This window comes from Hippopotamus amphibius, chromosome 5 (genome assembly GCF_030028045.1).
Source record: "Hippopotamus amphibius kiboko isolate mHipAmp2 chromosome 5, mHipAmp2.hap2, whole genome shotgun sequence".
NCBI lineage: Eukaryota > Metazoa > Chordata > Mammalia > Artiodactyla > Hippopotamidae > Hippopotamus > Hippopotamus amphibius.
In genome coordinates this window covers 135,894,087-135,910,417 of record NC_080190.1, presented here as the reverse complement: position 1 = coordinate 135,910,417, position 16,331 = coordinate 135,894,087, and the positions used below count along the sequence as shown (strand labels likewise).

Genomic DNA, 16,331 nt, shown 5'->3' with positions numbered 1-16,331 from the left:
GGCGACGCTTTAAAACCTGGATTCCAGCCCCAGCTGGTTAGTCCCGTGAGACGCGAGTAGCTGGGGTGAGCTGGATAGTTGTCTGCGAGGGGCGGCAAGGGAGCAGGATTAGCCATGTCGTCTTTGATCAGAAAGGTTATCAGCACCGCGAAAGCCCCAGCGGCCATTGGTCCCTACAGGTACAGGAGGCCTGTGGGAGCCGGGAAGGACCCGGGGTGTGTGGAGTCGGGAGTTGGGGGCTTGGGCCAGTCGGGTCAGAGCTGCGGCGGGCCTCGGGATTCTCCGGGCAACCTAGTGCAGCACGCTGAACTGGGAAACTGAACCCGGGAAAGCGGGCAACGCACCGAGAGGCTCACTCCGTATTGTAAGATCATCAATTTTGTGTTTAAAATTATAAAGAAAAAGTGTGGTCTAGAAATCAGGGGAAATGTCACGAAATGAAAGATAGGAAAGTTGGAAGCATGTTGGAAAACAAAGTATAGGGAACTGGAAAATTAGAAATGAGAATATCTTTGTTTTCTAAGTAACCGTGAAATGGGGTAAAACTAATTCTACTTATAAATTTAAGTCGATATTAAGTTTTCTTTTTAAACATTTAATGCCATTGAATTGTGTACCTAAAAATGGTTAAAATGGTAAATTTTATGTTTGATGAAGTTGATATGTTGGATTCTCTTTCAGGTCTCAGTGTAGCTTATGTTTTTTCCTGTGATCTTATCCTAATTCTGATATTTAGTATCTTCATTACAAAAATAATCAGTTCAGAAAGTAAGCATTTTGCAGAAGTGTACCCTCACAGGTGGATCCTTAATTGACCCTTCAGCAATGATTAACCTTGTCTAATTACTTATTTTCTTAGGAGTGTTCTTGGCATTGCTTTCTTTTGTTTTACAGCTTTATTGAGGTATAAGTTACACATAAAATTCACCCATTTTAAGTGTAGAGTTCCATGAGTTTTGATAAATGTATAGAGTCATGCATCTACTACCACAATCAAGTTTTTGAACATTTACATCACCCCCACAAACTACCCCCTTGCCAAAAAAAATCCCTCATACCCACCCCTGCCCCTGCCCCCAGGAAACCACTAATATACTTTCTTCTGTTTTTTCATAAGTAGAATCAAATAATAATGTAGTCTCTAGTTGTATCTATCAGTGGGTGTTTTTTATTTTTTGTTTTTCCTTTTTGCTATCATGAATAATGCTGTTCTGAATATTCATGTAAGGTCTTTGAACATATGTTTTCATTTCTTTCTAGTAGTTGCCTAAGAAAGAAATTGCTGGGTTGTATGTTATGTGTGTGTATGGTTGGTTGGTTGATTTTTGGCTGCATTGGGTCTTCTGTGCTGCTTGCAGACTTTATCTAGTTGTGGCGAGTGGGGGCTACTCTTCCTTGCAGTGTGCAGGCTTCTCCTTGTGGCCGCCTCTCTTGTTGCAGAGCACAGGCTCTAGGCACCCGGGCTTCAGTAGTTGTGGCACACTGGCTTAGTTGCTCCAGGGCATGTGGGATCTTCCTGAACCAGGGATCAACCCCTGTTCCCTGCATTGGCAGGCGTATTCTTAACCACTGCGCCACCAGGCAAGTCCCTGAAGTTCCCTGACCAGGGATTGAACCCGGGCCACTGTCCAGTCCTAACCACTGGATCGCCAGGGAATTCCCAGTTTAAGTTTTTAAGAAACTGCCGAACTATTTTCCAAAGTGTGTGTACTATTTTCCATTCCCACCAGCAAAGTATGACGGTTCCAGTTTCTCCACATCCTCATCAATATTTGTTGTTATCAGGGATGCTTTATTGTATGTAATGGTATCTTAGTGTGGCTTTAGTTTGCATTACTCCTTTGCTCTTTGTATGTCTTTTGTGAAGTGTCTGTTTAGATCACTTGCCCATTTTTTACTGAGTTGTTTGTCTTTATATTATTGAGTTATAAGAGTTCTTTATATATTCTGAATACAAGTCCTTTGTTAAATACGTGTTTCGCAAATATTTTCTCCCAGTCCATGAGTTGGGTTTTCATTTTCTTAAAGATGTCTTTCAGTAAGCAAAAGGTTTTAATTTCAGTGAAGCCCAGTTATCAGTTTCCTTTATTTTACTTTTTGTGCTTTTTGTGTCTTAGCAAAGAAATCTTTTAGCATTGGGTTTTACATTTTATATTTATATCTTACATATATCCTGGATTTCTATTCTTTGCAGTCAGGCTGTGTTAGTCGACAGGACCGTTTACATTTCAGGACAGCTAGGCATGGACCCTGCAAGTGGACAGCTTGTGCCAGGAGGGGTAGCAGAAGAGGCTAAACAAGTGAGTCATTTTCCACATTTGAAGTTCCCTTCTCTCCTTTTTAATATTGAGGAGTGTTAAGAATCCACTTGGCTGATTTGTTTTATAGAGATTATCAGATGAGTACTTTTTAAGTTACTGATTGACTTAAGACAGTTTTATGTCAGTAGAAAGCTGGAAATGGGATGAATCATTTAACAACCAAAAAAAAAAAAAAAGATTTTACTTTCCAAGGTGACTTTAAACTGAATTATTGGATATTGTGGTAATCATTTCACAATATATACATGTATTGAATCATCATGTTACATACCTAAAACTAATACAATGTTATATTTCAGTTATATTTCATTAAAATGGGAGGGGAAAACCCTGAATTATTGAAATCAGAAAACGTCTTGCCACTTCCACGTGGGTTGGGAAATTTTATCAGGGCCAATGACCTGGGGAAAAAAAAAAAATTCACCACCACAGAAGTAAAAGTCAGCATTTGTTATAAAGAGAGAACAATCAATGGTTACATATAGTACGTTTTTAAAAATAAGAATGGAGATATAATTCTAATCCAATAAATAGAATTAAATTATAATTTAATACATTCACTGAGTTATTTGTAATATCCAAAGATAGAAAACAACCTAAATGTCCATCCATGAGGAACTAAATAAGTCATGCTAGATCTGTACAACTAAATTAATATGGAAAGATCTCCAAGATAGATTGTTATATGATAAAATACATAAAGCCAAGGTGCAGAACAGCATGCACAACAAGCCACCATCTGTGTGTGTCTAAGGAGACACACATATATGCTGGTACAAGCATTGTCTGTCTCTAGAAGGATATACAAAAAACTAGAAACAGTGGTTACCTTTGATGAAGGAAACTGGGGAGGGGGAATAAGGGTGGAAGATGTCTTTTCACTGCATATGCTTTTTTATAGCTTTTGAGTTTTTTGCCATATCCATGTATTACTTATTTAGGAGGTTAAGTTTTTTAAATCAGCTATTATAATGTAATCACTCAAAGTGGAAGAATGAATTGAAAAAATAGTAAATTAAGGACAGGGTGAAAAGCTAATTTTTTTTCCAAAGTCCAGAGTGTCAAACATATACACAATTTACTAATATTGTTTTTTGAGAAAAGGGGGGGAAAGCCTCTTTAAAATCAAATATTGCTTTAAAGAAAACAGGTTTTAATGCTTACTAGCTCATACTTATCCTCAGAGTGATATAGAATTAGGAGCCCCAGTAATTATTTCTATTTTGGCTTAGTGGACATTGGCTGAGAATTTCACTGTTCTAGCACTGAGAAAGAGACTGCAGTCCTTTTCCTCACAAAAGGAGACAACTTCTCACTGTATTTCAGAAAGAGTCATTCGTTAAAGAAAGCCGAGAAGCAATTCACTTGCATAAAGGCGGCCTACAAAGAGTAGAGTTTCCTAGAAAAGGAAGATTGTTCTGCAACATAGGCTATTTAAGGAGATGTTAGTAAAAGATGGTTAATTGAATTGAAGCTTTAATGCAGCATCAATACCTTAGGCCTTTCTTGCCTCGGTTCACAGGCTTTAACAAACTTGGGTGAAATTCTGAAAGCTGCAGACTGTGACTTCACAAATGGTGAGCAACTTGATATTGTTCCACATTTCTGTTTGATGTTTCTTTGGTCTTTTTGAAGAACATATGGCATCCAGTAATATGTCATGCCATATCTTTGTTGTTTGAAGTTGGTTTAATTTCAGTCCCATTTTAATCAAGACAATCCAGAGCCATATGCATAATATCAATGAGAAATTAACCAGTAGTCAGTAGTCAAACTAAGAAAAAAATGGAAACTTTTGTTGGCGCCAACATGAGGATTATAACCTGGCAGGCAGTCTTTCAGAAAGCTCTGAGGACTGTCCCGAAGAGGTAAGGGGAAAGGCCAGAATATACATGATTTTGGCTAAGGGGTACGTGCAGTCAAAATGGCACATGTCTTGGTTACTGCTCTTCGTGAGGATCAGATGTGCTTTTCTAAGTATGGGAAGGTGCGAAAAACTAAGTTCATAAAATTTTCTCCTGGAAATATCTGAGGGCTGGTTCTGCCAGTTTTCCCAGAGCACAAAGTGCCTTATCCTGATCTTCTCCCTGAATTCCTTTCAGGATGTACTGTAGGCCAGCGACTGCAATGGCTAGTAACTTGTTTCTTGTAGAACTAGATGGTGGGCCGCATTCCTACTTTACAATCCCCTCCCGTTCTCTCTTAAATTTCAGCCAAGTTTTGGGAGGCATTTCATGACCAATTTGTCCCACAGTGCTAGAAATGCTCATTCCAAGGTCAGACGAGGATTTCATTGATATGCCACACAGTGTGCTATCAGTGGACTAAAGCTCTGTTAATAGTAGCCAAAAGCCAGGAAATGGTTTTCTCTTGTTGCTTCTTCCCATACCTAGAGTTACACTATTATAATCATTGATCTTGTAGAACTTTATTTTAGGTCAGTAATTTCAAGTCAGCTAGTTATTATTTTTATTGGAGGCTCGTCACATTTGATAATGCAAGAAACAATAATCTTGTAAAATAGGCAGAATACAAGTATATAGCTAGTGACATTAATAAGGTCATAAGTAAGTAGTGTTGTGTTCTAAGGGGTTACATGGCTGGCACCAGCAGAAAAAGAATTGAACTTTATGGTGGGGCAGGGATTTCTGTTATTGTAGGGGTCTGGCTGATTCTCAGTGCAGATGCACAATGCACACTAGAGGGAGGGAGGAGAACTAAGTGGGCAGAGAAAAAAATTTCATGTTTAAATTTTTTTCTTGTCTTGCCTTAAAATACGAATTTTATTTCATCAGTAATGTTTTTCTAAGTAATGTTTTGGATCAGACCAAATAACTAAATAAACCTAACGACAATGTATATATCTCCTAGTGGTAAAAGCAACTGTTTTGCTGGCTGACATAAATGACTTCAGTACTGTCAATGACATCTACAAACAATGTAAGTAATTTGGCTTTATTACCCTTTTCCATTTTAAAAAGAAATATGTCTATTGACCTTACTAACTGTCCATTATAAATTAAGAATGTTGGAAGATGGTAAAGAAATGATCATAGATCCTGTCCTAAAAGAATTAATAGCCTCATTGGAAACACACAGTATGCCCCCATGAAAAAAATCCAAGACATTTCTATTGCATTCCCTAGAATGACATACTACAACCAGACAAATCCATTTTTCTAAAGCTTAATTTTGTTACACCCTTCTTAGGCTTTTTAAGCCCTCCTAATCACTTTTCAACACATAGATTGTGTTTATCATTGCTGTGATTAGGTCTAGCCACCATCTCTCTTCTGCTCTCTCAGAATCATTAGCTGGTTAGTTAATAATTCTGTGCCTTGGTTTCCTCACATGCAAAATGGGGATAAAACCGTATAAGGTTGTTGGAATTTTAAATGAGTTAAATACAGCATGTAAACACGTTAGAACGGATGCTGGCATGTTGTAAGCACTCGCTAAGTGTTATCTGTTATTATTAACATTGCCATCCTAGTGGGGGAAATGAGTGTCCCTACCGCTGCGTGAGATGAGACAAAGGTATAACGCGGAAAAGGCATCGTTACTTATTCTGTCCTGAGGAAATGGCTGGAGGAAATGGCTGGGGTGCACCAGAGTTGGTAGTAACAGTACCTGCCAGAATTGCTGGAGGTGGGCAGTTGTTCCCTATTTAGTAACTATTTGATAAATATCACTTTAAAAACAACCCTCTTCATGTCAAATAAGATCAAAGTGTCAGAGTATATGAGTATTTTCATTTTTTCCCCAGAAAGCTAAGGTATTTTTAAAAGTGTTAAACATCATGGGAATCATATGGCAAAACGTTTTATCAGACAAACACGAATATGAGCTTCTTTTTTTTTTCACGTTGCGTATATCTCAGAACTGGCATATCTGAATCACTAACCAGATTCTTGATGCTGCAGTGTTGAGTTACAACATAGTATCTGAAAACTAAAATGAAATTCTTCCAAACTTAGATTTCCAGAGTAGTTTTCCTGCGAGAGCTGCTTACCAGGTTGCTGCTTTGCCCAAAGTAAGTACACTGTAAAATGACTAATGTACACAGTTTTAAATTTCTGCATTGTTTTCTGAATATAAGAAACTAAGCACTGTCTCGGGAAGTTTTTGAAAAGAAAAGAAATAGTCCCTGCTCTCCCAGAACTTAAAAGTAAAAGGAAACACCCAATATTACATGCATGGGGGCAAAAACTTAAGAAACCTAAGAAATATTTTAAATTTGTCTTAAAAATTAAGAAAATTAAAAATCAAGGCCACACATGGAACATGAACACAACAGAATCAGAGTACTTATATTGTGAGAAAAAGTAAAAGAGCAGCTGTATTGTTTTACTGTATAAATTGAGACCATAAATTGAGCCTGGTCTGTGAGTTCTGCAGTAAAAATTTTACTTTTCTAGTGTATAAGAAAAAAATCTAGACCTTCCATTCGAAAAAATAATCTGAAAACCAGTGGCTCCTAGAATCCTCACCGTTCCTCCTTTGGTGTTCTGATCGAGCTAGACGCTCTTCCTGTGCCCCTTTGCAGCACAGTATTTCCACCTGTAAAGAAGCAGCTCTTACGGACTTCCACTGCTAATTTTCCACTAAAGAAATTTATCTTCTCGGAGTAGTATTTTTGTTGCTTTAATTGGTGTTACTTGCAGTGATATCATCAAATTTATTAAGATATAGAATGTGATAGAAGGAGTTCTAAGCTTGGAGTCATAAGACATGGGTTTGAACCTCTGCCGTTTAGCTTTGTGTCCTGGGATGAGTGAAACAACTTTTCTAAGCTTCAGTGTATCACCCTCTGCATTGGGAGAATCCCTCATAATAGAGCTGCTGTGGGAATCCCGTGAGCTAACACAGACGAACACCCTGAACATGGCAACCTGGCCTAGCGTAGAGTCTTGGTGCATGTGCCCCCTCCCTTCCTTCTTGGAAAAGTTTAATGTTAAAAATGCATATGTTAAAAAAAAAAAATGCATATGTTAAAAATTGCATGTTTTTAGTAGGTATTATGGCGCTTTCTTAATTTGTTCATTACTTTCCTGACAGGGAGGCCGTGTTGAGATTGAAGCAGTAGCTGTCCAAGGACCTCTCGTAACAGCATCACTCTAAGTGGGCCCAGTGTTATTTAGTCTGGAATTTTAATAATGTTTTTAAATTAATGTCTTAATTTTTATAATCTTTGTTGGAAACTACAAGGTTGACTGAAACATTTGAAGTTATTATGGAAATACCATCTATAAAGGGACTTGAACATGAATTGAAGATTAATGATGAATCTAGTTACTGATGTTATAAATTACACTTCTCTAACACTCATATCACTGGATATGGGAAAAGAGACACGCATTACATAGTTACTCAGAAAAATAAAAATAAAGGGAAATAACACGTAGGAGAGATGAGTTAATATTCCTGAGAAATAATAAAAAGCACACCTGATCCAATTAAACCCTATTAATTTAATCATGTGAAATATTTAGTTATGTCAGATACATGATTCTGCTTTTACTTGAGTAAAATTAAAGCATTTAAGTTTGTATGGTAGAAGTAAAGGAGAAGAAACTGGACCAAATTTTATAGAGATATTTTTCTAATGGAAATAAAATAGCATGCAGATTTTCCTTAGTGTGATTCTGTTCACTTGTTTTTTAACTGTTAATGTGTACACTAAATCCCATTACCTAAATAAAGGTGGGGGAACTATGAAGTTTGAACTCCAACTATTTTTTTCTCAAAGCTTACTTTTGACTTCACATTTTTACAGTGTTGCAATAAGGCTACCTTTAACCATTTTGTGTTTGTTCTTTGAAGTCTTTTAACATTTTAGAAACTACTACATGAATATCTCCTCATAGTAGAATAAGTTCCAACACAGAATTATATAGATTAAAAGTAAAGGTCCCCTCCACTCACTGTCCATTCCACTTACCTCCCCAAAGAAGATCACAGCAGAGAGTTTTGAGTGTAACCAGCAGATAGTTTTCTGTGCATTACATACTTGATCATCTAGTTTGGTTTTGGTTTGTTTACATAAATGGAGCTTTACTGTATATGTTATTCTACAGATTGCTTTCTGCTTGTCTTAAAGGTCTTCCATATAAATACACATTGATCTACCTTATTTTTAAAACTGTTGAGGTCTTTTGTGTAGATATATCTTAGGTGATTTAACTATTGCTCCAAACAATTCCATGTTTGCAAGATTGTGTCAATGCTTTTGTAACATTCTACCTACACACACAACATTTTACATGTACCTATTTGTTTGAGGTATATGTAAAACATATTAGTAAGACATTTGTTTTAGAAATGGTCATGCTAATTTGAAAAGTTTGGTCAACCAAAAGATAATATTAGAAGCACTTGAGAAGAACAGTTTTAACTAGAGATGCATTAATACGTCTTTTGTTACCCGGACATTATTGACTGGAGACTTATCAATATCACTTACATAACAAATCACTCGCCACACACATTAGTTTCTGCAAAAAATAGCCCGGTCAATGAGTTTAAGAGCACAGACTTTCGGGCTTCTCTGGTGGCGCAGTAGTTAAGAATCCACCTGCCAGTGCAGGGGACACAGGTTCAATCCCTTGGCCAGGAAGATCTCACATGCGGCCGAGCAAATAAGCCTGTATGCCACAACTACTGAGCCCATGCACTGAGAGCCCATGCTCCACAACAAGAGAAGCCACTGCAATGAGAAACCCATGCACTGCAACAAAGAGTAGTCCCTGCTCACCACAACTAGAGAAAGCCCATGTGCAGCAATCAAGACCCAATGCAGCCAAAAATATAAATAAATAAATAATAAAATAAATCTTTAAAAAAAAAAAAGGACTGGATTCCAGAACTATGATTAGAACTGGATCTCAACAACTCACATGTCATTAACTGAAGGGTGTATAAATTAAAAAAAAAAAGAGTACAGACTTTGGAGTAATTCTAACGGGGCTCAAGGCCCAGATCTACCACTTATTAGCTCTATGATTTTGAGCTAGTTATTTAACCTCTTTAAGTCTCAGTTTGCTGAGAAGTAATCACTGCACCTTCTCAAAGCAATGTAAGAACCAAATAAGATAACATATATGGAAAGTACTTAGCGGTGTGTCTAGCATACAGCAAAGGCTCAAAAAAGCTATCACTATTCAGCAATGTTTAATAATTGCCATATAGAATAATGAGCTAGATGGAAAAGTTTCTGCTATTTAGATAACTAAATTTATTAACGAAAGATAAGGATGAGGATTCTTAAACAGGTAGAGTTAGGGAGTATAGCACTGTGATTTGATAAAATAAGATTAGGCGCTGAAAATTATTTTAGACATTTTAACATGAAGTAGTATAGTACAGTTGTTAAGGGCATAGACTCTGGAGCCAAACTACTTGATTTCAAATCTTATTCTACCACTTATTAGCAACTCTGAGCTAGTTACTTAAATTCTCTGTTCTGTTTCTTCTGTAAAATATCTTCTTTGTTTCATCTATAAAATGGGGATATAGTTGTTGTAAGAAATAACATATATAAAACACTGGCATATAGCTATGAGGATAATGATAGAAACCTTTCTGATATTTGGCAATAAAAAATGAGGGAATTCCCTGGTGATCCAGTGGTTAGGATTCAGCACTTTCACTGCCATGGCTCAGGTTCAATCTCTGGTCGGGGAAACCAAGATCCCACAAGCCATGTGGCATGGCCAAAAAAAAAATAAGCTATCAAGTCACAAAAAAGACATGGAGGAACCTTAAATGCATGTTACTAGATGAAAAGTCAATCTGAGAAGATTACATACCGTATGATTCCAACTATGTGACATTCCAGAAAAGGCAAAACCATGGAGATAATTAAAAGATCACTGGTTGGTAAGAGTGATGGAGGAGATAGGGAGGGATCAATAGGTGAAGCACAGCAGATTTTTAGGGCAGTGAAACTACTATGTATGATCCTGTAACAGTAGGTACATGTCATGCATTTATCAAAAACCACAGAATGTCCAACACAAAGAGTGAACCCTGATGTAAACTAGGGGCTTTAGTTAATGTGTCAGTATTCATCAGTTGAAACAAATGTACCACACTAATTAAAGATGTTAATAATTGGGGAAACTGCAGTGGGGAGGAGTATTTGGGTACTTTTTGTACATAAAAATGCCCTAGAAAATGTAAACCTTTTTTTTTTATGGACTGTAGTAATGCAGTCTGTGGTAGAGTGTTAAGTGAAATGTCTTTTCCTTTTCAGTTAAAAAATGGTGCTCATAGTTAACTGGTATTGCCTAAAAATATACAGATTTAGGAAAATCAGCAAGTGGCAAACACCTCCCCCCCTCACCCCTTGCAAAGTGTGCTTGGAGAAATGTTGGCAGGTGATGAAATTTGTCTAGGACAGTACCTGAGTTTATGTTACCCATCAAAACCGGTTTATTATCAACTACTTCACTCTTATCAAAGAAGCTATATACTTTATATGCATGGTTTGAACAATAATAAAATGAACATCTACATACCAAATCCAGCTCAAGAAAGGAACATCACCAATACACTGGAAGCTCTATATAAGCCATCACCCTCACTTCCTCCAAAGGTAACTACAGTCCTCAATTTATGTTAATTATTCTTGCTTGTATTTTTTAAAATTATTTTTATTTATTGGCTGTGTTGGGCCTTCGTTGCTGCACGCTTGCAGAGAGCAGAAGCTACTCTTCATTGGGGTAAGCAGGCTTCTCATTGCGGTGCCTTCTCTTGTTTCAGAGAACAGGCTCTAGGCACGTGGGCTTCAGTAGTTGCAGTGCATGGGCTCAACAGTTGCGGCACATGGGCTTAGTTGCTCCTCAGCATGTGGGATCTTCCCAGAGCAGGGCTCAAACCCATGTTCCCTGCATTGGCAGGTGGATTCTTAACCACTGCACCACCAGGGAAGCCCTCTTGCTTGTCTTTATAGTTTTGCCATTTAGAAGTTATGCATTCAAATAAGAAGTTTTGATTTAGTTTTGCCTGATTTTAAATTTTGTATTAATAAAATACAGAATACATTTGTCCAACCTGTTTTCACTTAATATTATGGTTTAAAATTTTTTAAACATCTTCTAATACCAAGCAGATACAAAAAAAGGTTGACCACCCACATTCCTACCACACAGTTTGAGAACAAGAACATTCTTACTGCTATAGAAGACCAGATATGACGCTCCAATCCTGTCCCCTTCCTTCCCGTCTCAGAGGAAACCTATGTCCTGAATTTTGCATTTATCATTTCTTCTTTCTTCTGTTATTGTTTGAATTATTAAATTAGTTTGCATTGTTTTTTGTTTTTAAAGGAATGTCAACATGTCACCATTGAGTATGAATGCTTGCCATTGATTTTTTATATATTCCTTTTATTAGATTGAGAGTTTCCTTCTAGCCCTACTTTACTAAAAGCCCTTCCTTCCTTCCTTCCTTCCTTCCTTCCTCTCTTCCTTCCCTCTCTTCTTTTCTTCCTTCCTTCCACAAATACTTAATAAGCCAGGTATTGTCATAAGTGCCATGAATTCCACAATAAACAGCCTAAAATTCTGCTCTCAGGGAACTCAGACAAACAAAACGAGTAAATTATATACTAGGGAAATATATTTATCATAGGGACAGGAAATAGATTAGAGCTTACCAGAGGTGGGGAGTAGCAAACTATGGGGACCTATTGCTTAATGGGTTACAGTTTCTGTTAAAAGAGATGAAAGAGTTTTGGAAATAACTGTGATGGTTGCACAGCATTGTGAATGTATTTAGTGCTACTGAATTGTACACTTAAAAACAATTAAAATGATACATTCTGTTATTTATATTTTACCACAATTTTTTAAAGTAACAAAGAAAAACCAGACACAAAAAACTACGTTAAATTGTTAAGAAGCGAAAAGCAAAGCAAGGGGAGTTGGACAGTATTGGGGATTGCAGGCTTAAAAGGATCAGTGAGAAGGTGACATCGGAGTTTAAAACAGTTGTTGAAATTCATTGAATTTTTTTCTGTTATCTATGAGGTGATCATATGATTTTTCTCATTCAGTTTGCTAATATGGTAAAATACAACTATAGTAATGAATTTTTTATAATGTAGAACCAACCTCTCATTCCTAGATAAATTCAACTTGCTCAACATATATATTTATAACATATGTTTCATACACTCAGCTTCAGAATGATGTATTTTGTTTAGGATCTTTACATTTATGGTCATCAGTGAGACTGGCTTTCTTTCTTCATAAAAGAGTTTATAGTTGTAAATATCTATCCTTGAATGTTTAATGGAGTTTACCTATAAAACTGTTGGGGCTTGGTATTTTCTTTGGGAAAAAATTTTAAACTACTGATTCAGTTTCTTTCATGGTAACAGAAACATTCAGATTTTGCAGTCTTTACTTCAGTCAGTCTACATTGTTGTAGAATTTATTTGCACACTTCATAAAGAACCATTTTTTGGCTTTTTTAATTCTTTCTATTATCTTTCTTTTCTTCAGCATTAACTTTTCCTATATTTAATATTTTCTTCAGCCCATTTATAAGACACTTCTTTCTACTTTTAATATTAAGACTCTTATTTGCATGTGACAGAAACCCAACTCAAACTAGGATAAGTGGAAAAAAAGAGGAATTCATGGGCTCTCGTAGCAGAGAAATCCAGAGAACAGCTGGCCTTAGACATGTGTGTTCCAGAAACCTCCCAGCTCCATCTGTCTCTTAGGGGAAGATGCTGCAGGCCCCGACATACAGACCACCAAGGAACTAACCCTAGCAGAAAGACATCGTTTCCTGATATCTCTGGCAGGAGAGTCTCAGAGAAGCCTCTGATTGGCCCAGGACCCATTCCTAAACCAATCACTGTAGCTAGGAAATCAGACACTACTCTGGCCAGTCAGGGTCTAAGGGGCATTGTTATAGATAGGTCATAACTTCAGATTCTAACCCTACCATGAGAAAGCTAGAAATAAAGTGCTGGTATCCAAGTTAATTGATTTGTTAGTGGCTGGGTTGAGATTTTGAGTCTTCTTTCCACACTTAAGGAGAATTACAGTTTTGTCAAGTGTGAAAAAGAACACATTGCATGTTAGCCTTTCAAACATAAAGAAATAGCAATCTCTTTGAAGTGTGCTGTTAAATAAATGATCATAAGATGTCTAAAGAGTCACCCATATTTCCCTGCTGTTGTCATACTCCTTACCTTTGAGGGAGTGTGTAATTTAAAAAATGCTTTTCTTTCTGAAGGACACAATGTGTCAAAAGTAGTATACTTCTATAACAAAAACTCAAATACAGAGAAAAGCTTTTAAACACTTTAATAACATTCAATCAAAATTGTAAATATTGAACCAGCAGTACAAACTGATTTTATAAAAGTTTTGGCCATATTTTCCCTATAGCCAATTATATTCAGTTCTGAGGAAATTATAATGATTGTATAAGAGTAAAGAACATTTGTCAACACCAAGTATTTAGAGTGTGAAATCTGTACTAGGCCCTGTACGGCACTTTTCCTGCTCTCCAAAGAGCTTACAATCTTTTCGCTAACATTTGGTCAACAATCAGAAAGCATGAAAAATAACTTCAAATAAAATTTTTAGTTTCAGTGTTTTTTCCCCAAGACATCAAAAAATTAGTTATCATAAATTGTGGTCAGCTAAGTGCTAATATATTTGGGCATAATCGCTCTCTCTATAACACATCAATGTTTACTAATACAGCAAGTATTATTGGAACATTCTCTGTAACCTACTATCTCCAATAGATTCCAATGGGAAAAATCCAGAAGTGTTGTGCTCAGCGGTTCAACAGACACAAAGTCCTGTTAAAAGCTGGGCTTTGGCTAACTTGCTATTGCAACATTAAAGAAATAATAATCCCTGAGATACATCAACATGATTTTTGACTGACTGAATTACGTGTAATGTTGGATTTCCTCTTTTTAAAGTTTATATTTTCTGAAGTTTCTACCATGAACATGTATTCATTTTTTACTAAGAAAATATTATTTTAATAATAAAGGAATTCTTCCTTGCACTTACCTAAAGAATCACCGTGTCACATACCAGTGCTTAGATAAAAGCAGTGTTTTTACCTTACCGCCCCCCCCAAAAAACTTTTTAACAAAGCTCTGATATCCAGAAAACTTGAAGCAAATCCACACTGATTCACTCAATAACTACTAGTTGCAATAAACTTTTAGTTTGTCCTCTCACTGAACTGCTGTGAGTTCACCTTTGGGCCTTGTCACTTGCTGGTGAGGTGCTGGGGCTGAAACTCCCTCCCAGCCCGAAGCCCCTCTACGTCAGTACAGCCACTGTGGAGAGCCTCTTCTCTTTATCACTGAACAATTTTAAGTATTTGGAATCAGGGTCACATAAATCGATTCAATATAATATACATTATTTTTTCATAAATTTATATGACAGCATGAATTATGTCTTGCTACAATTACTTTTATTTTGTTAAGAAAAATTTGAGAACCCTCTATATTTTACAAGGAACAAAAAATGAGGCAGATTTCAAACCAAAATTATTGTCCCTAACTGGTTTCTCAGAACTCTTTTTCTGGAAACTGGTGAGGCTTGCCGATCTCTGTCCCAGCAGTGGATAGAATTATATATTTACTCACGTCCATTGCACATTATAAAACTGAAAGGGTAATTTAGATTAACATAATGTAGACTGGCTTTGATGTCTGGAGACTTCTTTCATTAGGCGCAGAAATAACGATATGGTTGTTAGCTTGCAATATCTCAACTATTGCCCAATACATTTGCTGGGTGGTATTTCTGAAGTAAAGCTGAAGGTCTCCAATTTGACTCCATATGGGTTATTACTGCCAGGGAATTCCTTAACTTTTGCTGAAAGTAACAAGAACTGAAAAGAGAAATTCCATGAGAGCTGTCAACGGCTTTCTGAGGTTACACTGATTCTGTTTCTGCAATTAAAACCTTGAGATTACAACCAATCTCACTCGTTAACTTCATAAGCTCTGGGGACAAGAGGAGCTGATAAAGTTTTAGATTAAATGACACCTTGTGAGCAAATGCTTTCAACTTTTCAGACACAGCCATGCCTTGCTAATAAGGGATCATTCTTCTTTTACCCAACAGATGCACGTGGGCTACATGAATGGCTTTATGATGTTCTCACTGCTGACATTTGTGAAGCAATTCAGAATCGGGTCACCAAATCAGCTTTATAAAATGAGATGCTTGTAATATTAGATGCTCTAACAAGCTATTGTATTTACCAAATAAGCATAGATTATTTGACCATGACCATTCAATACCCATTGATTACTTCAATGTGGAAAAGAAACATTTTCCTTTAAAAGCCATTCTTAACTCAAGACCAAGTGTGGAATGAAGCATTTGTTAAGAATGATGTGGGGATGCTGGGCATATACCCAGAGAACACCATAATTCAGAAAGACACATGCACTCCAATGTTCATTGCAGCGCTATTTACAATAGCCACGACATGGAAGCAACCTAAATGTCCATCAACAGATGAATGGATAAAAAAGATGTGGCACATATATACAATGCAACATTACTCAGCTGTAAAAAGCAAGGAAACTGGGACATTTCTAGAGACATGGATGGACTTGGAGACTGTCATACAGAGTGAAGTGAGTCAGAAAGAGAAAAACAAATACCGTATATTAACACATATATGCGGGCTATAGAAAAATGGTACAGATCAACCGGTTTGCAAGGCAGAAATAGAGACCCAGATGTAGAGAACAAACATATGGACACCAAGTGGGGAAAGCGGGGAGGGTTGGGGGGGAATGAATTGGGAGATTGGGATACCAAATTGTACACTCTAAATATATGCTGTTTATTGTCTGTTAACTGTATCTCAATAAAAGTTCTTAAAAAAAAAAAAAAGAATGAGCTCTGAAAAGATCTCTTTAACATCTGTTAGAGTTTTTTTAAAAATCCACAAAACAGAGAATGGACCTTTATGCCTATTATGTAAATGTAACTTCAG

General features: G+C 36.7%; 1 protein-coding gene across 2 annotated transcripts; it reads left to right on the top strand.

The window, feature by feature from the left end:
* Nucleotides 1-6: 6 nt before the first annotated feature.
* Nucleotides 7-16,099, top strand: RIDA (reactive intermediate imine deaminase A homolog). Of its 2 annotated transcripts, XM_057736571.1 has the most exons (7): nucleotides 7-179; nucleotides 2,195-2,300; nucleotides 3,844-3,898; nucleotides 5,193-5,261; nucleotides 6,299-6,354; nucleotides 7,380-7,442; nucleotides 15,446-16,099. In XM_057736571.1, exons 1-6 carry the CDS (start codon nucleotides 115-117, stop codon nucleotides 7,440-7,442), a joined length of 414 nt encoding a protein of 137 aa, XP_057592554.1. In that variant the 5' UTR covers nucleotides 7-114; the 3' UTR covers nucleotides 15,446-16,099. The 2 variants fall into 2 exon arrangements, with proteins under 2 accessions (XP_057592554.1, XP_057592553.1); XM_057736570.1 differs by lacking the exon at nucleotides 15,446-16,099 and having other exon boundaries at nucleotides 9-179; nucleotides 7,380-14,329.
* The last annotated feature ends 232 nt before the right edge of the window (nucleotides 16,100-16,331 follow it).

Bases quoted from the DNA above. Each gene is read 5' to 3' on its own strand.
- RIDA (XM_057736571.1), top strand. From the start codon at position 115: ATGTCGTCTTTGATCAGAAAGGTTATCAGCACCGCGAAAGCCCCAGCG. The intron at 2,301-3,843 runs GTGAGTCATTTT...CTCGGTTCACAG, and splicing joins TAGCAGAAGAGGCTAAACAA to GCTTTAACAAACTTGGGTGA. The intron at 5,262-6,298 runs GTAAGTAATTTG...TTCCAAACTTAG, and splicing joins CAATGACATCTACAAACAAT to ATTTCCAGAGTAGTTTTCCT.